The sequence below is a fragment of the Penicillium crustosum genome, assembly GCF_028827405.1.
Source record: "Penicillium crustosum strain IBT 35664 chromosome Unknown utg000003l_segment0_segment0, whole genome shotgun sequence".
Taxonomy (NCBI): Eukaryota; Fungi; Ascomycota; class Eurotiomycetes; order Eurotiales; family Aspergillaceae; genus Penicillium; species Penicillium crustosum.
In genome coordinates this window covers 2742291-2769394 of record NW_026623124.1, presented here as the reverse complement: position 1 = coordinate 2769394, position 27104 = coordinate 2742291, and the positions used below count along the sequence as shown (strand labels likewise).

Genomic DNA, 27104 nt, shown 5'->3' with positions numbered 1-27104 from the left:
AAGAATAAGGGTGTTTTAGCCTCACGCTAAGGAAGAGGATATGTCATCTGATTGGCCATTCGCTCTAACAAAGATGTGGGGCTCCGGCTTAAAATAGCCGCCTATACAAGGTTAATTCAGTTAGAGCGAGGTGAAGTACCCTAGCTTGTTATTCTTTCACATTAGAGGAGAGATGGGAGTGGAGAGAGAGGAAGACCATTCAGTTCTTTCAAACTTCAGTTTCATGCAAAGTCTGGTCCGCATATCTGTGCAGCCTGTCATACCTCAATCAATTTGAACCGGCTTGGCATCAGGGATTCCAGGGATTGCATTTCGGACTTTCAGCTTACACAGTTCCAGTACTTGTTCCACGTTGGTTCCAGACTGCTACGTGATGAATCCCTTTAATCGACCTTATTCATTTCACTATGCACCACAAGGTGATGAAATCGACGACCTAAGTGATGGTCATTCCCCTCGGGTAAGTGTATATGAAGTGGAAATTGCATAATCTGTGGACATGCGGCAAGCCGAACTGATCTGACATTCCTGGTCACTACCAGAATACTGGACATTCAAATGAGCACAACCTCTCCCTACTTCATCCAGCCCATTCTTCTGCCTTGTCCATCAGTCCCTTCGAAGACCCAGTTCCTTCGGGTGAAGTGCCTCATCGACCGTACAACTATTCATCTGCTGAGGTTTACAGCCCGAGACCCGAGTCGATGGAATCACTAGATCTCCCCGATCAGGTCAGATTACACAACCTACCTAACCAGGGCTCCGCTGTTTCCTCTTCCAAAGAGTCGGAGCCACGACACAAAGGAAGCAGCATCCGTCGATATCCAACCCGGCGAATTAAGTTGACGCAAGGCTCAGTCTTGAGTATCAACTATCCGGTACCAAGTCCTATACGCAATGCTATCCAGCCTGAGTATCGAGATGCGGAGGGAGAACTTTCTGAAGAATTCACGCAAATGAGATGTGAGTAGTCGCACCAATGTGCCAGATGATTCACCCCCATCATGATAGCCTGACTTTTTCTTTTCCTTTTCTTATTAGACACCGCCGCTACATGTGATCCTGATGAATTCACGCTACGCAATGGTTACAATCTCCGTCCTTCGATGTACAATCGGCACACTGAACTTCTCATTGCCGTCACATACTACAACGAGGATAAAGTACTAACCGCCCGAACCCTACATGGGGTAATGCAGAACGTGCGAGATATCGTCAAATTGAAGAAGACAGAATTCTGGGACAGAGGTGGTCCCGCATGGCAGAAGATTGTCGTCTGTCTTGTCTTCGATGGCATGGATCCCTGCGATAAGAACACACTTGACATTCTGGCAACCATTGGCGTTTTCCAAGATGGCGTGATGAAGCAAGATGTGGATGGAAGAGAAACGGTCGCTCATATTGTTCGTTTTCCCACCTCCCAGCCCTTCTGAGGTCCAATGCCTAGGGATATGTTCAAACGCTGATGGTTCCTAGTTTGAGTATACCACACAGTTGTCGGTTACCCCGAAGCAAGAGCTCGTGCGCCCATACAAAGACGACCCAAGGAATCTGCCCCCGGTACAAATGATGTTTTGCCTCAAGAAAAAGAATGCTAAGAAGATCAACTCACATCGATGGCTCTTCAATGCGTTCGGGCGCATTTTGAATCCCGAGATCTGCATCTTGATTGACGCTGGCACAAAACCCGGACCAAAGTCTTTGCTAGCCCTATGGCAGGCTTTCTACAACGACAAGAACCTCGGCGGGGCCTGCGGTGAAATTCACGCGCTTCTCGGCCACCGATGGAAGAAGCTCCTCAACCCCTTGGTTGCGGCCCAAAACTTCGAGTACAAAATCTCGAATATCCTGGACAAACCCCTAGAGAGCAGTTTTGGCTATGTGAGCGTACTTCCCGGTGCGTTTTCTGCCTATCGATATCGCGCTATTATGGGCAGGCCTCTTAAGCAGTACTTCCATGGAGATCACACACTAGCTCAAAAACTCGGTAAGAAAGGAATTGATGGGATGAATATCTTCAAGAAGAACATGTTTCTTGCAGAAGATCGCATTCTTTGCTTCGAGCTAGTCGCCAAGGCCGGTAACCAGTGGCTGCTCACATACGTGAAAGCATCCAAAGGAGAAACAGACGTCCCGGAACGACCAGCAGAGTTTCTAAGTCAACGGCGGCGATGGCTAAATGGCTCTTTTGCGGCATCGCTGTATTCAGTCATGCATTTCAACCGGATCTACAAAAGTGGGCATAGTCTCTTTCGGTTGCTATTACTTCATATCCAACTGGTTTACAATATCTGCCAGCTAGTTATGACATGGCTTTCACTTGGTAAGTTGATGGAGCTCTTTGGGGCTTGTATTTGTCCTATGCCAGACTACTAACATATACTAGCATCCTACTGGCTCACAAGTTCCGTCATCTTGGACATTGTAGGAACACCAAGTGCGACCAACAAGAATAAAGGATGGCCTTTTGGGAATGAAGCTACTCCAATTGTCAATAACATGTTGAAAATTGGTTATCTGACATTCCTTATGCTTCAATTCATCCTAGCGCTTGGAAATCGCCCAAAAGGGTAAGTATCCGGGCCTAGAGATATGTACTCTCTTTGGGTTTATAGCTAACATTCAATCATAGATCAAAGTTTCTGTACACGCTCTCCTTCCTCTACTTTTCCGTCGTCCAACTCTATCTCCTCATTTTGTCATTCTATCTCGTTGCGCAGGCAATGACTCCCGAAAATCTCAGTTTTGATGTCGATCATGGCTTTTCGGCACTCGTGTCGGGCTTTATTTCCTCAACGGGTGGGCTGGTTCTAATTGCTCTGGTCTCAACATACGGAATCTACTTCCTTGCTAGCATACTCTACGCCGACCCATGGCATATGATCACTTCATCCTGGGCCTATTTTCTCGGAATGCCTTCTTCGATCAATGTTCTCATGGTCTATGCATTTTGCAACTGGCATGATGTATCATGGGGCACAAAGGGATCCGATGCACCCGAAAAGCTTCCATCAGCGCAAACCAAAAAGGAGGATGAAACGCCTTTCGTTGAAGAACTGGACAAACCTCAAGTCGACATTGATGAGCAATTCGCATCCACTGTGAAGCGGGCTTTGACTCCCTGGCAAGAACCGATTGAGAACGAAGGAGTGGCCCTAGACGATTCATACAAAGCATTCCGAACGAATCTAGTGTTGCTATGGACGTTCAGTAATGGTCTTCTGGCGTTGTGTATCAACAACCTCAGCATCGACAGGCTTTGTCTAACGGTAAGTCTAGCTTGAATTCCTTCGTTTATTGTTCGCATGGACTAACCGGCATAGTCGACATCTACACCTCGCACGGCGTGGTATTTCAAGATCATTCTGTGGGCCACTTCTGGTCTCTCAATTTTCCGATTCTTTGGGGCCTTGTATTTCTTAGCGAAGACTGGAGTCTTGTGCTGCATTTCGAGGCGTTGAATCCAATATTGGACTTGTCTTGAAAAACTCAAAATTATCCAGGTTCTTACTTGCGTTTCATTCTGTGTCAATTGTTAGATACCATGTGTCGTGATTTAGTTCCGGAAACAATAATGATATGCACATGTTTCTATCCATAGGTACCTAGGTATATAGGTGTGTATATCCATGGATTTAGTAAAATAGAGTTTACCTGAAGTAAAGCAGCGCCAAGGTTTCCTGAAAGTTTCTTGGCTTACAAAATTCATCCGAGGCTCCGAGGTCCCGCCGAGGGCCCAAAAACGGTCCTAAATGGGTCAAAAAGGGTCAAAAAGGGTTTGCTCATGTTTTACTAATACTTCTACTGTTTCATAACTTGTATGGGAAATAATGCATCCCTACATATGCAGTACATAGATGTAGGTATCTCCTATGTACGTAGCTCCCGCGGAATTTGAAGTACCTCTGAAGTACCCTCTAAATTGTCCCTTAAGTACCCCTAAAGTACCCCAGACTATTCGCCTCCGACGATTCTAAAAGACTCATTGGATAATAGATTGACGCCAAGAATTTATGATCCGCCGCGGAGCCCATTTAATGCTGCCTATTCTGCTTAGAAGCCGGTTCGCTGCCCAGGAGGAAATTTTCTGATTCAGCGTACTTTCTTATTATTTTTAGGACCTCCCAGGCCTGGATTCACCAATATTTTACCCCACTCTCATAGAGTGATAATTCCTTCCTATCAAACCAGTTGAAAACAACACTGAAGTATGTCGACCGAGCTTTCACTCGACAAACAGGGGCCTCAATTAGTGGTATGAGTCTCACCTGAAACAAATCCCCACGTCATCCGGTACTAATAGCAACTGCAGTGTGACCTTTGTCATTCCCGCAAGGTAATGACCCTCAGGGGGAAAAATATGTATACCATATTCAATCTGCAATTTGCTGAGCAGATACACAGGTCCGGTGTGATCGACGCGATCCATGTGGCAACTGCCAGGATGCAGGCATCTCCTGTAGTCGACGGCGGGCTGTGAAGCGCAAATGTCTAAGTAGTCGCCCCCAAAGTGGTCACACCCGCAGCTCTTCCCACAGTTCCCGACGGAGAGCAACACCTGATCGTCAGTTTGATGGAGGGAACTCGACGAATGAAGTCTTACCAGTCGTTCGCTCTGTCCCAAGTCGTAATCTCAACGATCCACGTGGGCTCAAAACTGGGATTGTATATGATCCGGTCTATGATGCGCAAATAACGATTCAGCACCAACTATACCATCTACCGGGTCTCAGTCTGGATCGACGCAGCGTGCTCGAAACAGCCTTATCTGTCATAAAAATATTGTCTGACAATTCAAGAGCATCTGACAATTCAAGAGCACTGGTACAAGACAGTCTGAACGATCCTCAGGAGGAAGCTTACCCTCGAACCCCGTCTATTGAATTCCTTACCTGGATGCTGAAAGGTACACCGATGTTTAACCACCTCAATACATTGCAAAATTGACTCTAATGATGAACCTCCGCAGACATCCGGTCTAACAGATTTGGGACTTTCGTTGTGGATTATTTCAGACATATATCAATCCCAAAATTGAAGCAGATGGGACTTTCACTTCTTCGCAACAAAATACCGACTCGCGAATCCATCATTTACACCGTTTGCGTCAATGCTGTTGCCTACAAGTTTATTTCTACGGTTGTAAATCTTGAAGAAGACACCGACCTTGCCTTCGAGCTGAGGAAGAATGCCAAAGAGTATCGAGCATCAGCTCAGGCTGCATTAAAGCAAATCCCACTGCTAATAGCACCCTCTCTTGCGCTATTACAGGCTATCATATGTGGGGTAAGCCTCTCGATCCTGTCGTTGTATCGTTTTTCAACGGAGCTAATCCATTTTTAGATATTCCTTCACCAAGGGTCTGGAGACGTCGATTTAAGTGGGGAGCTCACCAAGGCCGCCTGTAACACCTGCATTGACTTGGATCTTCAAACAAAAGTTCTATATGGAACTGCCAGCGAGGAAGAGCTTTTCTGTTTCCTCTGGTGCTACACTTTGGACAGAAACCATGCATTCAAATCACGAAGTTCACGCTGCCTTCTCGATGTTCAGCTACCCTCCTCCTTCAGCGATCTTTATCCCACTTACCCCCCTATGGCCGAACATTTCTTGATTTATCTGGATCTTGCTCGGGTGCAGGATACGGTGGTTTCGTACCTACCCGATACCTCATTGAATCACCACAACCCCTCCTTGCTATATGGTACTGGAGAATACATGCTGCTGCAGATGCAATATATCCAGCAAAGAATGAACAACGTGAGTCAAGAACATCCCTTTTCCTTTATGCACGATTTCCTAAACGATTACAGATGGCTTTATTATCATCGGAATGGAAGGGACTCGACTGCCAGCCCGAAATGTCCGCCCTGAAATTCGCCTATCAATCAGTCATGACTGGAATCCTATACCTCCTCCAATCCGATCCTGGCCAACCAACCCGCTCAACAGAGAGCTATCTTCAATCAGCGCGCGAGGAACTTTTAGCACTTGTATCCATGTGTCACACGGCGGAGAAGCAAACCGCAGTCAACTTTTTGAACTGGTGAGTATCCAATACCAAAAGGGGACCTTTTTTTCAATTTTCACCTCGCTAATACGCATCTCAGGACGATTCTACTCTATCCAGCGACGGCATACCTAATTCTATTCTGCAACGTCGTTGCGACATCCGATGTTGGCGATTTTAACCTCATGAAAGCTATCGCTGATTGTCTCAGTCAAACTGGAATCAGCTATCCTCTTGTGCAATTACGAACACTGTACCAGAAATTCCTTGGTCTTTCTCAAGAGTTTTTCAACGATGAGCGCAATGCGCTTCAGAGGATCCCTTCACCTCGGTTGGGAAGTCCGCTGTCTAACCAGGTTGGCAACCCGTTCGCGATTACGTGGGGTGCAGATGATTTGGTTTTCAATGAGTTCGTTTTCACTGATGCAGAAAGCTTCTCTGGTATGCTGAGTATGCCAGATATTGATCCATCTCTGCCGTATAGTTTTGATTGAGTGTATAATACTTTGGAGTTTGGTCTGTGGATTTTGGTATGGTGTTACTTGTATGAATGGTATACACGGGGCTTTTATATGAATATAACATCAAATTAATTCTTCAATTTGTATAAAAAAATAATGATCTACAACAAAGTTCTATGAAATATTGGAGGTTATATTCCTGGTACGTACAGGTATATACCGTTGGCGTTAAGTACGGTCTGTACATGACAGCGGGTTATATATATGTATCCCGTTCTATATTATTCCAAACCAAACAACAGAGATACCTTCATCGTCTATCTCCATAAAGTCGAATGTTGTCTCTAGGATTATTTTAAACCATTAAATATGTATAGAGATAGTGACATCACTGCTCTTATAGGTCAGTGTACGATATATATATATAGTCACTAACATGATGTTTTGTATGAAGGTACCCCGAAACAGAAGAGAAACTAAACAAATCCGGAACAACGTTCATTCTTATAATTGGAAATGACTACATAAAAATATTGCATATCAAATCTGGATGGAAAGTTCACTTGAAAAAGAAGAGCCCGAATTGGAGATGGGCATGAAAAGCCGAGATCAAGATAACAAGAAATATCTCAAAAGCTAGCAATACCTTACAAGGCCGACTATTTTAATATAGATAGCCATCAAAGAATTACATCAGAAGAAAAACCACAAAGGACGCACGAAATAAAGAGCAGAGACATCGCAGAGCTCAAAATCAGCTGAATTGCAGCGACACATCACATGGTATACCAGGGCATCAGATATACCCCTGCTTCGGAATCAAACAAAGACAGTCAGAAAAACAAAGTCGTGGTGAGAAGAATTGAATCATAGAAACGTTGCGCCGCGTATCAAGAAATGGCAAAATAGAAACACCGTTTTCCGATCACAAGGTTGAGGTTGAAGTTAGAAAGACACGAACTCGCTGAATAACGGACAAGACATCATCGGTGGACAAGGGCATTGACCTAGTTGACACGGAACGAATCGAAGATGACTACATGACCAGTTAGCATGGGACAATGGCAAAAGAAAGAATCGAATAAACGTACCTTCATGACCTCTGCGACAACCACTGCCGATCCACATCAAGGTGTTCAAGAATGTGTATCGCTCATCGCCGGTCTCCATGGACAGATTGACCCGGTACTTGTAACTGCCGGGGTTGACACCATCTGCCATGTTGGCATCGATGACCTTCTCGAGAACATCCTTGGCGCCTGTCAACCATCCTTCTGTGCGCACAATGATAAATGCAGGTGGCTCATCGACAGTCTGAAGAATATAACTCGCACGGAGGTTGGTAGTGGAATCTTTAGTGACGATCTGTGTATCTTGACCACCGGGCTGTTTTCAAAAAGTTAGATACTGGACAAGGAATAATTCGAGGTTGAGATTCAGCCTTACCAGAACGATACCCTTACCCCATCGACCGGCCCATTGGCCGCCAATGAACGAGACCCACTCTCTTTGGCCCCAGACGCTGGGTCCAACAGATACCTTGGGGTTCATTTTGATGCTCATGCGGAAATCCAGCTCCAGCGACGGCGCGGGGATCTGAAGTGATCGGGCGACGTCACCCTCGGGGAATGTGTGGAGCAGGTTGTTGGCGGGGATCGAGTCCTTCATCACGCTGAGATAGGTAGGACATTCGAGCAGATGTTGTCGCTGGCGACTAGTGTTCTTCGCGCGAACTTGTTGGCAATAAATACATTGAACGGACAGGCACTATTCCACAAGGTTAGCTTGCATGTTCCACCGTGTATGGCGGTCGATTTCTTTCGCTGTGCGTACCTTGTCCTCTTCCTTTGCGCGGAACTCGACGAAAGCGGCGTGCACATCGTCTAGTGGGGGCGCAGGCAAGCTCGAACTTGATGTTTTAGCCTTGGGCTTGGGAGTCGGACGCGAGGGCACCGCGCTTGGCGGCGCGGACGGAGGACCGGTGGGCGGAACTGGGGTTGCCATTGCAGCGCGGTTCTGGAGGGCCCCCAGCGGGGTCTGCAACGGGGTGGCATGAGGGTTGACACCATTGGTCATGAGGGTGCCATTGGGAGTTGGGATAGTACCAGGACCAGTTGGACCTGACGGGGTGGCTGTCGGGCCATTGGGAGTTCCGGGATAGCCATTGGGAGGACCGATTCCGTTAGGGGCGGCCTGGGCGGGCTGGGAAGGCTGAGGCGCGTTGGGGTGACCGCGCAGACCTGGACATTCAAGGAGATGTTGTTTCTGTCGCGAAGTGTTCTTTGCTCGAATTTGTTGGCAGTATATACACTGAACGGAGAGACACTAAACATGCACAAACCCCAAAACGGGTTTCCGTATGTTAGTGACGGAGGGTGAAATATTACGAAATACACAGTCACGCACCTTGTCATCTTCCTTGGCGCGAAACTCGACAAACGCCGCGTGTACCTCCTGGTCGACGGTGCGACCCATGACGAGCGGAGTAAGGGGAGTAACAGTATCCAGGATAATACACGAAGAAAGTCGAAAGAAGAATGGGTAAGGGCGCCGTATGGGTTGTAAAGTTGGAGGGGTCAGGAAGAGGGAAGAAAAGAAAATGGAAAGACGAAGACAGGAGAATACGCGGGTTACGCGCCCTGCGTAATTTGGAGCACTGCTTACGGTACGTGCCACTACCTGTATGGAGTACTTCGTACTGGAATATTACCTACGTACTTATTATATTATATATGTATATTTAATTGTCTATTAGTCCATCTCGGAAATCTATTTAATTCTATTATAATAAGGGGATGCATTTTACTTATTTTTATCTTTGCTTTCACTTCGTCAATCACTTGCTACCATCCGTAACTGGTGTGATCCAAGTCGAAACATCGGCCAATGGATGAGACCGACGGTCGGGACCCTAGCAATATGAAATATGAAAGATATGAGAAATACTTTATGAATAAGTGCCTAATAAAAAGCAATTCCAAAATAGACGCTTTGAATAATCCCTCTATTGACAGATAATCCGCTATAAATCACACTAAACATCCCTCAGCTACGGAGTACAAAGAAGTCCTAAGAGCTGGGAGCCTATAACCCTATCAATCGCCGAGTCGGAGATTTCAGGGCAAACGAGGCACACTCGGATCAGAGATTGCTATGATTGGATTTGGTGGGGAAGACAATTCTCCTATGTGAATGTCACGCAATAAGCATAAGCAAAAAGGGCAGAGATAGTAACAGAAATGAAATATACATATCTATAGATATATGTATGGAAATGATGATATTTTTCTGTTATATACTTCCGTATACATGTTCCGTTCATTTCCAGGGTTCGCGATCGAAACATCTTCGGGTATTATTACTATCCCGTATCCCATACACAATACTGTCTATGTTGTACGGCTTCAATTACAACATACACGTTCCTGGTAAGATTGGGGTATATAAACGTGGGAAAATAAAGATGAACTGCATTGTAGATCCGTTTTGGTCTTCAACTTCCCATACTTCCTTACCCGTACCATATCACCATCGCTCACTTCGTCTCTCTTACACTTTCCACTGTAAACATGTTTCTCTGCGCATTCCGGTGATGTAATACGCACAAGTCGCGTCAATAAGTTCATATGCATCGTCATAGCCGTCTCTCTTCATTTTCGACGTTGTATTGCGGCAATGGGAACCAGTCGCACATGTCTGAGCAGAGCCCGTCGTGCCTTCCATTTGCATTTCAGCGCTTCCGACAATCCACCATCATGTGTTCCCCAACGTCATTCGTGCTCGTCATTTAGACCTACCTGGTGCGCACTGTCCACACTCAGGTTCCAGCTAGTCGCAGGAAAATCTCGCCATAGCGATAGCAGACTGCCCACTCGGTGCTCTCGTCGATGTAATCGTCTTGGTGGATATGCAATACGCCCTTCGTAGCGAGAGTAAGAACGTTCATCAAAGCCTGAGTCGCGACGGCTCGCGTCGTACTCCCAGGAGGAACAAGACTCGCGAAGGTGGTCTGACCGGGTCTGGCCGCGATCGGGCTGGACATGTTGCTGTTCGGGCTTTGTGCGTTTCCCGCGTTGCCATCGTTAGCAGTACCCATCTTACTCTTCATGAACTCTATGAAATTCAAGCTTTCCCGATCAAGAGTTGACTTGGCACGTTCGAGAGCAGAGCGCTTGCTTGGCGAAAGGAAGCTGATATTCTCGCGGTCTGTCGCAAGCTCGTCTTCAAGATAACGGGTAAGATCTAGGTCGTCTCCGAAATCTCCCAGGAGCTCGAGGCTAAGTTGGTCTTGTCCCCCGAGATAGCTGCGCCCGGCAAGTGGACTGGCGCTGGCGAGACGGCTTCGGGCCTTGCGTCCTTGAGAAGACAGCTCGCTGACACTGCCTAATCGATGTCTTTGCCGAGAGCTTTGAATAGAAGCGGTGATGTTCCACGGCATCTGGGACGAGTGGTCATCAATAAGACTCGAAGGGGCATCACGGCCGACTTCAACTTCCATGTTGAGGCGGTCCAGATTCTCACGGCTGAGATGCTCTGCCTGTGCGTCTCTCGCGCGTACTCGACGTCCTTCTGATATTTCATCGCCATATGCGCTGCGCTTTCGCCCTTTTCGCTGAAGATATCCACCAACCGCTTCAAACAGATCATCGCCTGAGTATAGGTTGAGCGGATGCGGTTCATGATCCATTCCCAGTCCGACTCCAACCGAGCCGATTCCCTGACCGAAAACCCAGAAAACAGCGTTCTTCTTGGAAATGGTTGGGATCTTATTTTGCTGCTTTTGCTTCAGTGCTTGGATCATATTTGCAACATATTCATTGTTCCATTGCGCCAGTGTCATGTTTCGAAGCGCCGTGGTATCGTCCGAGATGATTTCCTTTGGACGTCTGGCCCGGCGGGTCCTCGTTGCTTCGATTTCAATTGTTTCTTCAACCCCATCCAGGCCTTCATTCGTCTGGAGAATTGTGGGACCTGCGGTCTGAGTGTCGAGCTCCACCATGTCGTTGGTCTCAGCTACTCCAACTCCTTCGTTGTCAATCTGCATCTATCAAGCAGAGTCAGTAGAGGTTACTTTTTGGGCTTTGACATGAATGTTTGGTACTTACCGAGTCTTCATTGAGCTGGATTTGTTGGTCGTTTATCGGTCCTTCGCTTTCCCTCGGGCCAACAGTGGACTTTCCTGCATGAGGGGACTTCCCCCTGGCACCAAGCTCGATGATATTGCCATCCTCGTCAAATTCAAAGTCAGGCTGAAGAAGCACACCCTCTTCATTGCCTAACCCTAGCTCCGTTATGTTGCCGAAAGTATCATTCTTCTGCCCAGACCTATTGATCTCATTGATCCCTAGGATAGTACCCTCTCCCAGGATATCATCCGATGGGAGATCAAGGTGCAAGCTTGAAAGTTGCGAAGTGCCAGACAAGCTATTATTGGGCGACTTGGTCCAGAGACCACTGAGTTGGCTCGAGCTATCGTCCATGGTGGCATTCAAGTGAGACAAGTCGATCTCAAGTCCCGGGAGAGCTGTCTCAGGCAGGAAAGATGGGTCGTAAGGTAGGATCAGATTGCTGGGCCTGGGAAGGGGTTAGTACTCGATCAATGTCTTACAAACTGATACCGCCAATCAGTGGAATTTACCTGGTCTGTCCGGCAGCGGGATCAAGTCCACTCCCCGGGATGATCTTCAACTTGGAGACCATCTTGTCATGCATTGCCTGTGTATCGAGAAGCGTGTACCCACACTGTTGGTTATACACTCGAGAGACACCGTATCTGATAGAGTCAAATTATTAGCATACCTGGGAAGACATCACTGAGCGACAGATCTTACAGCAAGCTCCCCTGCAGTCGAAGGGCCATGGGTGCTTCGGGATTGATAATAACTCGACATGCATTGGGGACGTCAACGTCCAGGATGGCTTTTCGGTTCAGTCTTCTGGAAATGGACCGGGACCCCAGAGTTGCGACTAGCCTGAGGAGAGGGTATTATTAGTTCTGGCTGCGAATGCGTGGAAGCCCTGGGCATTCTTACCATATTGTCGCGACACCATGCTCCGGCGAGGTGAGAACTAGAGTGCGAAAAACAGGTGAGCGTTTGATCCGAGGTGACAGTCGCTCTGGGGTTCTTTTGACTTACTTTCATGACTGTAGAACATGGTTGCGGTGCAAGTGGACTCAAGTGACCCTCAGGCCCTCAAGTCTCCACACGGCTTGGATTTTCTGATATGGACTAGGGGTGGTGTGAATTTTGACAGGATTGAGCGGAATACCTTTGGGTGGGAGTGGAAGTTGAAGAGGAAGATATCACAGCTGTTTGCCGGTGGGCCAGAGTAATGTGTGGATGGTTCTGGGATCGTTTGGGATGAAAGAGAGTGAAAGGTACGATTATGGTGCTCTCGATGAATATGGGTGATAAGACCACAGAAAAAGAGGACACAGGGAACAGAGAGAAAGTAGAGAGTTGATGTGTGAGGGTGTGCAAGTCCCAGCCTGAGCACCAGACCCTTGAGGCTAAGGTGAACAGATGCTATGCATCCAAGCATATGGTCCACGCTTACAGCTACAGCAGGTCAAAGGTTCCAATTAAGATATATTGCTTTATAATTACAGTCGATTGAATTGCGTCCCCATTTCCCATCGTCCAATGAATTAGATCGACTCGTGTATGGTGCTGGGATAGGGAACAACTCGATGGGGACTGGGTCAAACACCAACATTAAAAGAAAGAATGATTTACTTTTTTTTGAGACTCCTTGAGAAACCATATACAGTCAGTTGAGCATAAGGGGATGAAAAACAACGAGCCATCCGAAAGGAGGCAGCAAAATTCTAAGGAAATGGACCAAGACCAACAGAAACCGCACTCTCTTAACACAAAAGTATAAGCGTAGACATAATCAACTATGGAAGATCTGAAAATAGATAGGAAGCACCCAGAAATCTCCAACCCAGAGCGATGTATAGGATGCACGGGGGGGTATGAGACAAAAGACATGCAGGAACAATACACAAACAAAATCTGATAACTACTCGTAACTGACTTCCAGTGGAAGCTTAGTCGAGAGGGATACCCTCGTACTCGGAGTAGCCCAGAGCCAAGTTCATGTTTTCTATTGAGTTCGTTAGCGTCATGGCTGATGGAGTAGATGGATTCAACACTTACGCAAGCACTGGGTGGCGGCACCCTTCAACAGGTTGTCAATGGTAGCGCAGACAACAACGCGCTCGCCGCTGGAGTGGACGGCGAATCCACCGATCTCAACACCGTGGCGGCCGGCGATGTCCTTGACAAGAGGGGCCTCGCCCACAATCTTGACGAGCTTCTCACCAGCGTAGCGATCCTGGTAGAGGTTGCGGATATCGCGGGAGGTCATCTTCTGCTTCAGGGGAATGCTGATAGAGTGCTTCATATAAACGTTAGCAATTGTGAGGATCAATGAGCGGCTAGTAGGCACTTACGGAGATACCCTGGAACCAAACCGCGACGTGAGGAATGAACGCAATGTTGGTGCCCAGCTGGGAGCTGATCTCACGCTCGTGGATGTGGTCAGTCAGACTGTAGGGGATGAGGTTGTTGGTAAGGAACTGCACGTCGTTCTTGGGGCTGGGCTTGGTGCCCGCGCCGGAGTATCCAGAAACACCGAAGGTGGTGGGCTGGCCGCCAAGGAACGGAACAAGAGGAGCAATTCCAAGCTGAGCAGCGGTGGCGTAGCATCCGGGGTTGGCAATACGAGTAGCCCGGGCAATCTTAGACCGCTCAACCAGCTCGGGAAGACCGTACGTCCACTTGGGGTCGAAGCGGTAATCAGCGCTCAGGTCAACAATGACGTTACCCGTCTGGGAACCTTCGTCAACGGCATCAACGAAAGGCTTGCAGATACCGTTGGGCAGAGCCATGACCCAGCAGTCGATGTCACCGTTGGCGGACATCTTGCGGACATCTTCAGGGCTGAGATTCTCGTAGATGATCTCGCGCTTCTCGTAGCCTTGGAGCTTCTTACCAGCCAGCTCGCGGGATGAGACGTGACGAAGATCCATGTTAGGATGAGCATTCAGGAGGTTGATCAGGGCCTGGCCGGTGTAGCCACGGGCACCAATAAGAGCAACTTTGGCGGGCTGGGTGTTAGAGATGTTCTTCTCACCAAGAGGAGGGTTGGGGTTGGTAGTGGAATAGGTGCGGAAAGAGTTCACGGCAACGGCAGGACGCTTGGCACGGGTCATGCGCAGAGCGTTGGTGGCGGTCGAGAACCCACGCTTCTGCTCAGCAGAAGCACCGCTAGCGCCAAAGCCCTTGCCAATGTTGGCGGCGGCCTCAGCAGCGCGGTGAAGGCGCGCCTCGAGGTTAATGTCACCAAACATCTGGCGGCCATGGGCGTTGAACTCCTGAACCAGCTGCTTGACTTCCTCGCCGTTCTCGGCACCGTACCAGAACAGGACTTGGCCATCACGGCTCAAGCTGCCATCGGCCTTATCAAAGAACCAGGTCAGGTTCTCATCGTCCTCCTTGACAGTCCATGCCAGCTTGGGGAAGTCCTTCTTGATGCTGGAGAACACGTTGTCGGCAACGTTAGTCAACCAACCAGACTTGGTGATGGTGAAAGTAGCCAAGTGAGCCATCTGCGAGTTGGGCTGAGGGGGCAGCACAACGGCTAGAGCTTCCATAGGCTCGTCATAGTAGATCTTGAAGTCCTTCTCCTTCATGCCCTCGACGTAGCGATCAACAACGGCACGGGCATCAAGACCCTCGCGATCACGGATCAACACCTCCTTCAGAGCCTTCAGGTCTCCAAAGTCGGCGAGGGAGGTCTTCACGTGGACCTTGTTACCGCGGCGGATCAGGGTACCAGCGCCGGAGTCGGTGAAGAGTTCCTTCTGGAGATCAGCAGGGTGAATGATGGCGACGCTAGACGAGCGAGGCAGATCGCTGAGGAGTTCCTTCATCTCCTTGATCTTCAGGCGAGTGCCGTGGCGCACCCACCACTGACTCATCAGGTGGTCGTACTCCTCGTCAAGGTTGATGGCGGAAATCTTCTCACCGGTGTCACCGTTGAACAAACCACCCTTCTCGGCCAGGTAGACAATCTTGAGAGGCTGCAAGGCACGAGCAAGCTCGCCGGCAGCCACATCCGCATTGACATTGAGCACCTGGCCGTCGGGGGTCTCGGCCATGGAAGTCAGGATGGGCAGACAACCAGCGGCAATAGCTGACTCAATGGGTGCCTTGTCAACACCATTGATCTTACCGACCAGGTTGTACTTGGGCTTATCGAGGTAATCGGCCGAAAAGACGCCTGCGGTAATGGGACGGGCACGGATACCGATGCGCTCGAGCTCCTCAACCAGCTTCATGTTCTCCTCCAGGAAGAGCTTGCGGGCGAGGGCCAGGGTCTTACCGTCAGTCACTCGGATTCCATCCTCAAACTGAGGCTCAACGCCAGCCGCCTCCAACATACGGTTAAGCTGGGGGCCGGCACCGTGGACGACGATCGGGTACAGACCGACATGGTTAAGGAATGCGAGCGCGGATGACAGGGTCTGGAGGTGCTCAGTAATAATAGCACCACCAACCTTGATCACGGCGAATTGCTGAGAGGACACGGAGGTGAAGTGTGACAGGTACTGCTGGACCTCGCGCTTAGAGCCAATATTGCTCAGCAGTTGCACGACGGTGCTGCGGGTGGAGGTCAGGTGAGGGTCCGTTGAGCGGGAGTAATTGCGAGTCTGGCGCAGGGAAGTGGGAGTCTTTGCAGCGGAGACTCGCAGAGCAGTCGGTGCGGAGAGGGAACGGAGGGGCTTGCACGAAGCTCTCCGCACAGCGGAGCGAAGGGACATCATCCTGGCAACGCACATGCGGCAGCCTCAATGGTCTCACGGTCGGCCCTGGGTGGGAGAGGCCCCAAATATGTATAAGTAGGTGGAAGGTAGGTGGAAGGTGAGAAAGTGTTGAGTCAAAAGAGATATTTTTCAGATCATCGGCCGGGCCTCGGAGCGATAACTTGGTCCAATGACGGGGAGAAGGCGGTGGACCCCCTCTAGCGAGCGATTTATCTCCATCTTTTTTTCTTTTACGTGCGACATTTAATTCCTATGACCTATTATTACTCTTCTATTTATGTCAGATTTGAAATTCATATCTCATAGAGTAGTAGTTTTTTCTGCACTTCTTTGCTTCTATAATAGTACAAAATATTCAACATTTGTGTGGCGCTATAACCGGGACCATAAAAAGTAAAAAAGAAAAAAAAGAAAACCATAAAAAAGAATCTTCACGCGCTTCGCTCGGATATCAACCTTGGAATCTCCCTGGACTTCCCCAAGCGAGAGTATTACCTCCGAAGAAGCCCACTTCTTCTGCTCGGAGATCGTGAAACGTCATCCTGCTTGGGTTTAGTCTCAGTTATCTGATCCTGTCCCTTCCTCTTACTCGTTACTTTAGGTAACCGCTATCCACTTCCCTCCACCCTGGCTGGATCTAGGACTCTGCGCTCCCTGCCGACCGTATATACGAGGGCTTCTCCAAGTGGTCTAATTGAGAGAATTGGTGGACACTTATTTTCGTGCCAAGATTTCCCAATATTATCTGATTTTTTCTAACTCCTCAACATCCTTCGGTAGATGAATTCCCGAAGCATTCAGAAGACTTGCGCTGCTGCACTCGTATCGCAGGACCCACGGTGGGAACATTTAGATCAAATCAGATTAATAATGAGTAGACAACTGACGCACAAGGGTTCCGACATATGGAGTACATGAATACGTGATGGTGATGGGTTCCTTGCAGGATGATCTTATTGGCGAATTGGACTTCATAGGTCAAATGGGTCTTGGACCACGTGGACTCAGTGTGTCAGCAAATAATACCTCCAGGGCTAGCTTTGTACATATACAAGATAAGGAGTATAAAACATGTAGCCAACAGAAATTGGAGGGGGACCCTCCAACCTACTGCCGGATTCAGTCGCCTTTCTTCCATCACCCTGTGTGCACACTCATGCAAAGATTGAGACTCAATGGACGAGTATGTATCCACAAGGGTGGATGTTGTCTTTGTTCGTCCGAGTGTGGATCTACGCTAACGTTCTACATTATATTATGTAGTGATCTAATGATCAGGTATCCCAACAAGGCCGGGCATTCAGTATAAAAGCACAATAAGGGAGATTCATTGTAGTAGAGAGCACCCGAATGGCAATGTGGTAAGCATACTTAAACACGGCGTCATGGAAGTATCATTTACATCTTCACCCGTCGACCGGGTCGCATGTAGCGACACAACTCAAATCGGATGATCTCGTTTCGTTGCATGGAAAAGTCAAAGAGGATTTGGTCATTGAAAACACGCCCAGAAAAAAACAGCAGGAGGTATTAGCGGCTGCGAAGAAAACGGAAAAGGCCACACGGCCCCAACAACAGTAAGCCCAGTAAAATTCAAGATCCCATGTCCAAAGAGAAGTCGTAAGTTGCGCACAGTCGAAGTGCTTAGTGCTTGGTGGCAACCACTATATATGGTGTTAGTGGCGAGCTAAGAAGTAGGAGAAGGCTAGGAAATGCTTACCGGACGGCACAATAATGACAATGAGAAGAACAATCACGCAAATGACCAGACACACGCGCATCTTCATGTCCTTCCACCACATATCTTTGCGCACGCGATTGGCGCCTCGGCGGAAACCCTGAGCCGAGACGGCAAGGTTGTCGGTCTTGTCCTGGAGAGAATCCAAGTTCTCACCACGCTGGGAGACCTTGTTGATGTTTTCGCGCATCACACCGACGGTATCATCAATTTGCTATAGAAGATACCACGTCAGCCCCATTTCGAGAATCAAGCGCCCCAGCCTTCGCATTTTGATAGATCAAAAAGACAACAAGCATGGACCATCCACCGGATGATATTTGAGTGTTTTCTCAATTATTATTGTCGCTAGGAGTGAAGAGACCGTCGAGGGTTGACTTACTGCTTGCAAAGCGGCGGTTCGCTGGTTGCCATTCTGACCGGTGGCACCGGGGGCTCCAGCGGAGCCGGAGGGGATATAGGGGTCGTAGGGTTGTTCGGAGGCAGCCATTATGAAAGTCGTGAAAGAATTTGAGAGAACCTCAGATTTGGATTGGCCGGATATTGGGAGTGTCTAGACGACTCGCGGAAGCACTAGGGGTTGCGCTGTTTTGATGGGGAAGCGCAGCAAAGGGGGAGTCTGGGGGACTAAAATCGACGCAGATGGTGGGTATGGAGGGATAGTTATCGTAGAATGATAAAGGTTGGGATGTAACGCAACGGCAAGTGACGGAGGAGGGAAAAGATTAACGTTGTTGTCTAAAGTGAAGCTGACAAGGTGAGTTGCCGCTGAGGCGGCTTTGCCCAGAGTCACGTGTTGTGGCGTTCTCAGTACAAAGCAGGCTCCCGCTTTGGGTCTTGAATGTTAATTATTTTCAGTCTATGAACATTGGCGTTTATGAGTTACGAAGGGCCATTTTCATCCTTAAGAAATCCGGCCTAGATAGCTTGGTGGTGTTCTTCCAAGCCAACTGAAATTTATTTACCGCAAACAGGCACAATATCGGAGTTACACTATGAGATGTACAATAATAGATAGTATTAGAATTCTATACTTCGCATAAGTACGTCCATGGTTTTGTAAAATTCTCTCTATGTATAAATAGTGTGTCCAAGGACATCGATTCTCATATAGCTGCCTATTGATATCAGTGCCAGTAGCTAAAAGCGTGTTGCTCGAGGAACCGTGAAGGGTTGTGCTATTATTAGTCCCGTCCACGGGTAGCAACTCGTATTAGGTAACATTTTCCGGACCCCCGGACCCTTTGGTTCCAAGGTTGACTTTGATGCCAGTTCATATTAGACGGCATGGTTACTTCAACATGCAAAGGACGTAACTCTGATATTGAAATATGAAGTGAACAGGCTGGTCGGATATTTATAGCCTTCTCGCCTTGTTCTAGCAGACAACGTTCTATAACAATTGTTCGAATATCTTCTTCGTTCCATTTGGGACTCTCACCTCCATGTAGATCAATCATTAGGTCCGCTTGATGGGGGCAAATCTAACGGACAATTGAATATCGCGATTTTGATGCCATTCTTCTCTTCTTGTCGATTTTTGTTGCATATGTTTCTCAATTGAGTCGTCAAATGACTTCTTGAAGAGCTACCGCATTCATCCAGTCCATCTAATACAAGGTAAACTCGACGCTTCTGCGCCCTCTCTTGTATAATTTTCTCGGGGCAATCCCCAAGATCTGCGATATAGGCGTCGCTAAAAAGATATTGCTCTATACCATGGAACTTGTCTGAGATCATCATATACAGGTCCTCTGGGTCATCTGGATCCTCTGACTCCAACAGTTGATTCAATAAGCCAAGAACCACTGCAAGCTCCGTGGGACGCAGGATGTCTCTTGTGTCCCAAAAGCAAGTAAGCACCATATCGTTCTTTCGTGGTTGGCTGGTCAAATGTGTGGCAAGATGAGTCTTCCCCTTTCTAGGACCGCCACACATCCAAAGTAATCCGGGGATGTTGCTGTTATCGCTAGTCCAAGACACAAAGTTTAGAATCTCTCCGGGTCATTTGCAGAGTTTGAGGGTTCACTTCTTTTTCTCGTGGACGAGGGCCGAGTGTCTTGACAAGAGCTCCCATAATTTTTTCATACTTGAATTTCTTTTTTTTTTTTTTTTTTTTTTTTTTTTTTTTTCCCTCCGTTACCAAGGCACAGGGAACAGAGGCACAACTAAGGGAAGCATAGATACTGATGAGAAGGATGGATCGGGTGATACAGGACACAATGACATTCAAACCCAGACAAATTGGAAGTGCTGTGTTGGCGGTTTTGGTGTCTAGTCTACGTAACATAGCATTTTCTGCGCATCTCGTAGAGACATTGTATTAAATGCTTTTATAGATGACATTAGTATATATTCTACGCACTTTTGAGATAAATGCAGGTATATGTCCCTAGTTGTAGCAACTTGCCTTTAGCCAGATTGATGCAAAGATATGATATCCTGATATAAGGGCACATCGTTGGCTTAACTAATGAGTCTCTATAGAAGTATAATAACTATTTGATGGGGTCCTTTACCCCCATCCAACAAGAATGAATTAAATCCTCATCAATTCTTGCTGAAAAAAATACTACCGCAAAGCAGTATATATCAAAACAAACAGCAAAACGTATTTGATGGTATGGTCAAGCAGGAGAGAGGCAAAAACGGTACCAGAAACAGGATAGTTGACCTGCGAGCTGGCTGGGCCAGCCTCATTATCTCTGATCTCAAGGTGACTGATAGTCTTCCACTCATCTTCTCCGACTGGTCCATTGATCTGCAGCGCTTGTAGTCGTGTTAAGTTACCAATAATTATTCGGGTATTTCCTCCATCGGGAACAGATACTCCAATCCGATTCAAATCATCTCGGTCCAAAACAACCGTACCGTCTTCTATTTGCAGTTAGTTTGGGTAGATATCCTTCAATATTGACTTATCAGACGCTTACCATTCAGGGGCCGATCTTTCAACAGACTTGCAATCCTCAATCCCTGTCCATCACCAAGTAGCTCCCTTAGGGTCCGATCAAGGTGGCTAATTTCGGCTGTGTTGGCGACAATATTGCTTTGGGCATCACGGGTAAGTCCAACACTAGCAACCTGTACATGCAAGATGATGTTTGTCTTCGCCGTGTTCATTCTTTTCACAATGTTATCGAAATTTCCCTCATCCTTTGATCCGCTGATAAGTTGATAGGCCAGCTGGCGGGAAATAGACTTCTTCCCTGGATCTAGTCGCTCAAGAAGCGTAAGGAGCTCCTGTGACAGATCCTTCATTTTTACCAACTCGGATGTCACGGCTGCTGTCTCAAGACATCTCTGGCTGTGAACAACCTTTATGACACTCTCAGTACCTCGTAAATCCTCATGGTGCTGTGCTAGTAAGATGGGTTGAGCTTGTTGACGTGAGTATGCGTCCCTAAGTCGACTGGTGATCTTGATTGATGTTTCCAGTAAGGCTATGACGGTAGCGGTGATGGAGAGGGGGTCCTTATATTATCATTAGCAAAGACACGGGTTGAACACTCCGCTAACTGACCATGATACTGTCAGAAATACTGGGTATCCCAAGTAAATAGATAACAAGTGCTGATATAGCTTCGAAACGGATGATCTGCTGAAGCGATCCAGTGAGTGGTATGAATTCCACCACTTCAGATCGAGCCAACTCTGAGGAACTTCACTGCAGATACTTGTTGGATATTTTGAGGGATTGATCAATTGGCGCAACTGGCACATTAGGGGTATTAATTGTCGACCGGTTACGCTCGACCAAATAACTGATTCATTGCTCATGCGCTAAAAATCACAACTGCCTACATGATCTACACGTTGAGCGCTATCATCCTACCGTTACGCGCTCATGCAATATGTCTGGCCATCTAAACTTAGGTATATGCATAAGGAAGCCTAGTTGTTTCACTAAACTGAAATAGGACTTTGAGAACGGCTTTTCTTGTTAGCCGCCGACTCCACCAAGACACGGTACATACATCACCTTAGTGCCTATTATTCATGCCCATCAGTTCCTGCCGGGCTATGATCCACTTTCATCCTGCTTAGACCTACCACAATCCCTACTTGGGCCGCTGTTCAGCCAACAATGGCCCACTAAGGGTCTACCAATCTCAGGGCCGGATTCTTACCTCCATCATACATGTAATTTCTATCTCTTCAGACGAAAATTATTTCCAACTTTCCTCCCGCTGGGTCTATTATATAATTGTTAAAATGCGGAGGATATAAGTAGTAGATAGATATAGATTAACAATAGACTTCTATTCCTCTCTAAATTCACTTCTTCTGTAGTGCGCCTATATTTTTTTTATATACAAAGTTTGGTATTAAGCTGGATTGCGAGTGCTGAATCGACCTGTATTCCTTTGAGCATGCAGACCTAAGCGTTCCCTTCAATATATAAACAGGAATCTAAAAAAACACCATGCAGCCTTATAAACTACCAACTATTCTTATATTTATATATCACCATTTTTAAGGCACTCTGCTAGCTCTCTACCCTTAAGTATAAAGATAAAGTGCTGGACGCTTGGCATGATTGGCTCTCATGTGTGGCAGTAAGAAAGATCGAAGGCGTGTAAATCTTGAAGAAGTCCAGAGAAAGCGAAAAGGAACAATGTATAATACCAACCTTTAACCAATGCTAAGCCCCTCACATTTTTACGAGGTAGGAAAACACAGGTAGAGTTATAGAAGCGCATCACTTCGGTAGCTGTGGGGATGTATAGAACCCTTATATCCTCGAATTCCTACCATCTCATTACCGCACAGCCACTCATACCTAACCCCTAATGGCCTTCGCAACAGCCTCTTGAATAACCCTAGCCATCTCCTCCGTATTCTTCACATCAAACGGAACCATATGCTTAGAACCATGATCATAGAAAGTCGCCTTAGCGGGCTCACAAAGCTTAAATAACTTCAACCCCTCAGGGAACAGTGTGTCCGCCTTGCCAACGATATTCGCCGTCGGAATGGTAATCGGATACACATCCGGCTGTGGTGCGATATGTTCCAGTCCGGAACTCTCCCACGGCGCCGCGCCACAGATAAACACCGCTGCGCGGAACAGCGACGGTTCGGCTGGGTATGTCTTGCTTTGGTGGATTAGAAGCGAGGCTGCTAGTGCCGCGCCTTGTGAGAAGCCTATCACTGCGTCGAATGGGCCTTCTTCTTCGATGAAGCGCTTGGTATGATCGAAGGCTTCGAGGATGCTGGAGCCGGGCGAGGAACCTCGGGTGTAGTGGTTATAGAAGGGGCCGTCCACTATGCCTTCGAGTTCTGGGTTGGATTTGGGTTAGTAGATGGTTCATGCAGCTAGTAGCTGTGTGTAGGGAGTAGAGCTTACCCTCCTCAACTTTGGCGTTTATCTTTCCGTTCATGAATGTGAATTGGTGACCGCTTCTTTCTAGTATTTGGCGGACGCCTCCAATTTGAATTTCGAAGATCTGTAGCTGGTTAGTATTTTCTTTGTATGTCTGAATTCAGCGCATACTTCGCCATTTGTGCCGCCGCCGTGCAAGCAAAGAAATCGCATTTTGGTGCTTTTGGATATCGTTTCTTAATGCTTGAAGTGTAGATTGTTTGGTAAGGAAGAGATTATAGTGAAACAGTTCAGAATTTCGTGTTACAGTCGAATCACTTTCGAGGAAGAGGAAAAGAGGAGAGTCTACAGGACAGGTGGCCAGGAGAAGAGAATCTCGAGAGGTACAAGGGGGATCAACCTGCGGGGTGACTTGCAGGACTGGACTAGCTTGGCGATGAATTCGGCGTCTGATGTGAGATATACCAAGATCGACAGATACATATACAAAGATCTATTCAATATTATTTCTTTCGTACTTATGTACTTATTAAGTTGTGCATTCTTCAGATTACATATGTAATAGCTACTTTGTATACCAGAAATAAACTCAGGTTAACACCTGAGCATCTATGCAGAAACGAAATTCCTGTTATGTGGACCAATAGGAAATAGGAAATCTTGATAAGATCTTCTTGAAAAAGCCTCGGAAGCCCTCCCATCTCTCACTACTCGTACACATGCGAAAACATGGTGTTCCTTGGCCCCAGCCACTGACCTCTGGATACTTTATTCCCACCCCTGGGCTAACCTGATTTCAACCTCCACATCCCCTCATATTCTTTTCAATTCTGAGATGGATCTCCGTGATATTATAGCCACTCGTGGCTTCGCGACCTATAGCTTGCGTCATCCTCGGGAGGCGTTGTCGAGCTTTGGCCCTACTCTGAATGAGGCCACCTTCGGCTATTTAGGGGCATCGTTTCAGCCGGAGCGTGACATTCGCAGCCTGGACGGCAAGGTCGTCCTTGTGACGGGAGGTACATATTTTATTTCTATCTATCTCCAGCTTCCAGAACGCTGACACTGCGATTGATCTAGGCAATGCTGGACTAGGCAAAGAGACTATCCTCCAGCTCGCCAAGCATCGCCCGTCGCGCATCTACATGGCCGCCCGCACCGAGAGCAAAGCGCGCGAAGCAATCGAGTCGCTACAAAGCCAGCTATCCTCCCCCGCCGATATCCGCTTCCTCGCACTCGATCTATCTTCCTTTAAATCCATCCGCGCCGCCGCAGACAAGTTCCAGTCCGATAGCGACCGTCTAGATATCTTGATCCTAAATGCGGGCACGATGGGCAACGCGCCCACCACGACAGAGGAGGGATTCGAGATCCAGCTCGGCACAAACCATATCGGTCACTTTTTGTTAACAAAACTACTTCTCCCTACCCTACAGAAGACCATTGATCTCCAGCGCGCCAAGGAGGAGGTGCCCGATGTCCGGGTTGTGACTGTCAGTTCGGCGGCTCACGCCGTTGGCCCCTCCACCTTTGAAGAAATTACATCTACCCCTGGCTTGCTCGCTTCTAGTACCTGGACGCGATACGGCGCTTCCAAGTTGGCTAATATCCTATTTGCATCCGAGCTGGCCCGCCGGCATCCTGATATCTTGTCTATTGCTGTGCACCCCGGTGCGGTTGACAGCGGGCTCTATGGATATACAAAGAGTCTCAACTCGGTGATGAATTACGGTATCTCTGCTGTTGGCTCCATGTTCTTCCGAAGGGTCGCTAGTGGAGCCCTGAATTCTCTTTGGGCGGCTGGCACGCAAAGAGAAAACATTATCAATGGAGCTTACTACACTCCCGTTGGGTATCGCAGTGGTGGCACTGCGCCTGTACAGAACGCGCAATTGGCTCACAAGCTCTGGGATTGGACTGAGGCTCAGGTTTCGAAGCGAAATTGAATGAACCCCTCGAGGCATGTATAAATGTATGAAATGACTGAAATTTTACTAGCGATTTAGCTTGTTTCTGTTTTTGAGAATTCAAATTGCAATGCGCGTTGTCATTCTCCCGCCTGTAAGAAGCCGAGGGCATGGAGGCAAATGGCATCATGATGATTTCGACGTCAGTCATGCTGCCCTAGTCCCTCAATAAGTGCCCTCGTAGCTTGTTACATTTCAAACCGATTGCCCCGGAATTAAAAAGTTATCCCCTAAGCAGAGATTCAACCCTCAATCCCGTGTCTCGTTGGACACTATCACTAGCATGGGCCACATCGTCGTGACCGGTGGCTCCGGAAAAGCAGGCCAATTCGTCATCAAGGAGCTCCTCAACGCCGGACACACAATCCTAAACCTAGACTTAATGGCATTGGAACACCCAGACGTGCATACCCTGAAAACCGACCTCGCCGACAGCGGCCAAGTCTTCAACGCCCTATCCGGTCAATGGACACTCCGCGAGCCCTTCCCGGAAGGCCTCCCGCCACGGCCAGACGCCGTAATCCATCTCGCAGGCTACGCACGCAACATGCTCGTGCCAGACAACGAGACCTTCCGGTCGAACACCCAGGGCACATACAACATCATCGAGGCAGGGTGCAAGCTAGGAATCCGCAAGATCATCATCGCCAGTAGCGTAACAGTGTACGGGGTAGCTTTCGCGCAGGGCGATACCAACTTCCCCTCATTTCCGATCCACGAAGACCTGGACGTGAACCCGACGGATACGTACGCGATCGCGAAGCTGTGCGGCGAGCGCATCGCACGGGGTTTTGCGGCACGCTTCGGGGTGGATATCTACATCCTGCGCATTGGGCGTGTTATTGAGCCCGAGGAGTACAATCAAGATATCTTCTACAGCTATGTGCATGAGCCGACCATGTGGAAGGTGCATGGATGGTCGTACATTGATTCACGGGATCTGGGTGGGATGTGTGAGGCGGCGTTGCAGACTGATGGGCTTGGATTTCAGGTCTTCAATGCTACTAATGATCACATTACCAATCTTAGTCCGACAAAGGACTTTTTGAAGTCGCAGTTCCCAGATATACCTATCACGCGTGAGATGGAGGAGTTTGAGGCGCCGTTTTCTAATGCGAAGATCAAGAAGCTTCTTGGGTTTCAGGAAAAGCATCCTTGGCATAAGTATTTTAGTAATTGGGAGAAGAAGCAGATTGAAATGGAGGAGACGGAAAGGATTAGTGGTTAGTGATTGGTGGTTGGTGGTTAGTGGTTAGTGGCTAGGATAGAATGAAACTGTGTCTACTGATGACTGTGGTTCGGGGTATATACCAAGGGTGTTCAGTATTGCTGCAATATAAAACAACATAAACCGTAATATCAACATAGATCCATGTTGACCTCGGGAGGTTTGAAGTTGAAGTATATATCTCCATCTCTCCCGGCCCGATTAGGGTTTAGCCGAGCATCCCAATATCCCACAATCCCACTGGCAACTTGACGAATAACCAAAAACACCAAAAGAAACAAATAGATCAATATTTACAATAGAATCAAGATATAAAACATATCAAAGCGTAGACATTAAAGCCAAAAAACAGCCCGTTAACCCAAATCGGCGCATTAGCGAATATTCTCAAACTCCCCACACAAAACTCTTGGGGATGCATCATCATTCCACCCACTTCCACTTCACGTTCCCTCTTACCATCTCCCCCTCAACCCTTTTTTAACGGTACGCCAAAATTGATGTGTAATTGTTGAAATACTTGAACAATTCTACATTTC

At 47.8% G+C, this 27104-nt stretch overlaps 10 protein-coding genes across 10 annotated transcripts; 4 read left to right on the top strand and 6 right to left on the bottom strand.

Annotated features, from left to right (window-relative positions):
* Positions 1-373: 373 nt before the first annotated feature.
* Positions 374-3461, top strand: N7487_008116 (uncharacterized protein; the record flags this gene model as incomplete). Its single annotated transcript, XM_056875846.1, has 7 exons — positions 374-466; positions 543-963; positions 1042-1403; positions 1477-2323; positions 2387-2570; positions 2633-3269; positions 3324-3461. 7 exons carry the CDS (start codon positions 374-376, stop codon positions 3459-3461), a joined length of 2682 nt encoding a protein of 893 aa, XP_056728034.1.
* A 749-nt stretch (positions 3462-4210) lies between these two features.
* On the top strand, positions 4211-6504 carry N7487_008115 (Zn(II)2Cys6 transcription factor; the record flags this gene model as incomplete). Its single annotated transcript, XM_056875845.1, has 7 exons — positions 4211-4255; positions 4313-4336; positions 4405-4906; positions 4970-5286; positions 5344-5760; positions 5814-6046; positions 6111-6504. 7 exons carry the CDS (start codon positions 4211-4213, stop codon positions 6502-6504), a joined length of 1932 nt encoding a protein of 643 aa, XP_056728033.1.
* A 974-nt stretch (positions 6505-7478) lies between these two features.
* N7487_008114 (DUF3237 domain-containing protein) lies at positions 7479-8946 on the bottom strand (the record flags this gene model as incomplete). Its single annotated transcript, XM_056875844.1, has 5 exons — positions 7479-7507; positions 7563-7857; positions 7918-8238; positions 8305-8796; positions 8878-8946. 5 exons carry the CDS (start codon positions 8944-8946, stop codon positions 7479-7481), a joined length of 1206 nt encoding a protein of 401 aa, XP_056728032.1.
* Positions 8947-10288: 1342 nt separating this feature from the next.
* Positions 10289-12627, bottom strand: N7487_008113 (Rad21/Rec8 N terminal domain protein; the record flags this gene model as incomplete). Its single annotated transcript, XM_056875843.1, has 6 exons — positions 10289-11515; positions 11577-12045; positions 12110-12244; positions 12303-12443; positions 12504-12588; positions 12609-12627. 6 exons carry the CDS (start codon positions 12625-12627, stop codon positions 10289-10291), a joined length of 2076 nt encoding a protein of 691 aa, XP_056728031.1.
* A 592-nt stretch (positions 12628-13219) lies between these two features.
* argEF (bifunctional acetylglutamate kinase/N-acetyl-gamma-glutamyl-phosphate reductase) lies at positions 13220-16321 on the bottom strand (the record flags this gene model as incomplete). The annotated part of the gene is made up of 3 exons (XM_056875842.1): positions 13220-13581; positions 13635-13875; positions 13931-16321. 3 exons carry the CDS (start codon positions 16319-16321, stop codon positions 13526-13528), a joined length of 2688 nt encoding a protein of 895 aa, XP_056728030.1. The 3' UTR covers positions 13220-13525.
* A 1629-nt stretch (positions 16322-17950) lies between these two features.
* N7487_008111 (SNAP receptor SNC2) lies at positions 17951-18534 on the bottom strand (the record flags this gene model as incomplete). The annotated part of the gene is made up of 3 exons (XM_056875841.1): positions 17951-17970; positions 18027-18258; positions 18427-18534. The coding sequence occupies 3 exons, from the start codon at positions 18532-18534 to the stop codon at positions 17951-17953; spliced, it is 360 nt and encodes a 119-aa protein (XP_056728029.1).
* Positions 18535-20616: 2082 nt separating this feature from the next.
* Positions 20617-21570, bottom strand: N7487_008110 (uncharacterized protein; the record flags this gene model as incomplete). The annotated part of the gene is made up of 3 exons (XM_056875840.1): positions 20617-20921; positions 20978-21518; positions 21568-21570. 3 exons carry the CDS (start codon positions 21568-21570, stop codon positions 20617-20619), a joined length of 849 nt encoding a protein of 282 aa, XP_056728028.1.
* A 1257-nt stretch (positions 21571-22827) lies between these two features.
* On the bottom strand, positions 22828-23583 carry N7487_008109 (uncharacterized protein; the record flags this gene model as incomplete). The annotated part of the gene is made up of 3 exons (XM_056875839.1): positions 22828-23327; positions 23395-23494; positions 23542-23583. The coding sequence occupies 3 exons, from the start codon at positions 23581-23583 to the stop codon at positions 22828-22830; spliced, it is 642 nt and encodes a 213-aa protein (XP_056728027.1).
* Positions 23584-24205: 622 nt separating this feature from the next.
* N7487_008108 (putative short-chain dehydrogenase/reductase family protein) lies at positions 24206-25316 on the top strand (the record flags this gene model as incomplete). Its single annotated transcript, XM_056875838.1, has 2 exons — positions 24206-24389; positions 24451-25316. 2 exons carry the CDS (start codon positions 24206-24208, stop codon positions 25314-25316), a joined length of 1050 nt encoding a protein of 349 aa, XP_056728026.1.
* A 304-nt stretch (positions 25317-25620) lies between these two features.
* Positions 25621-26565, top strand: N7487_008107 (NAD-dependent epimerase/dehydratase family protein; the record flags this gene model as incomplete). The annotated part of the gene is made up of 1 exon (XM_056875837.1): positions 25621-26565. One exon carries the CDS (start codon positions 25621-25623, stop codon positions 26563-26565), a length of 945 nt encoding a protein of 314 aa, XP_056728025.1.
* Between the last annotated feature and the right edge of the window lie 539 nt (positions 26566-27104).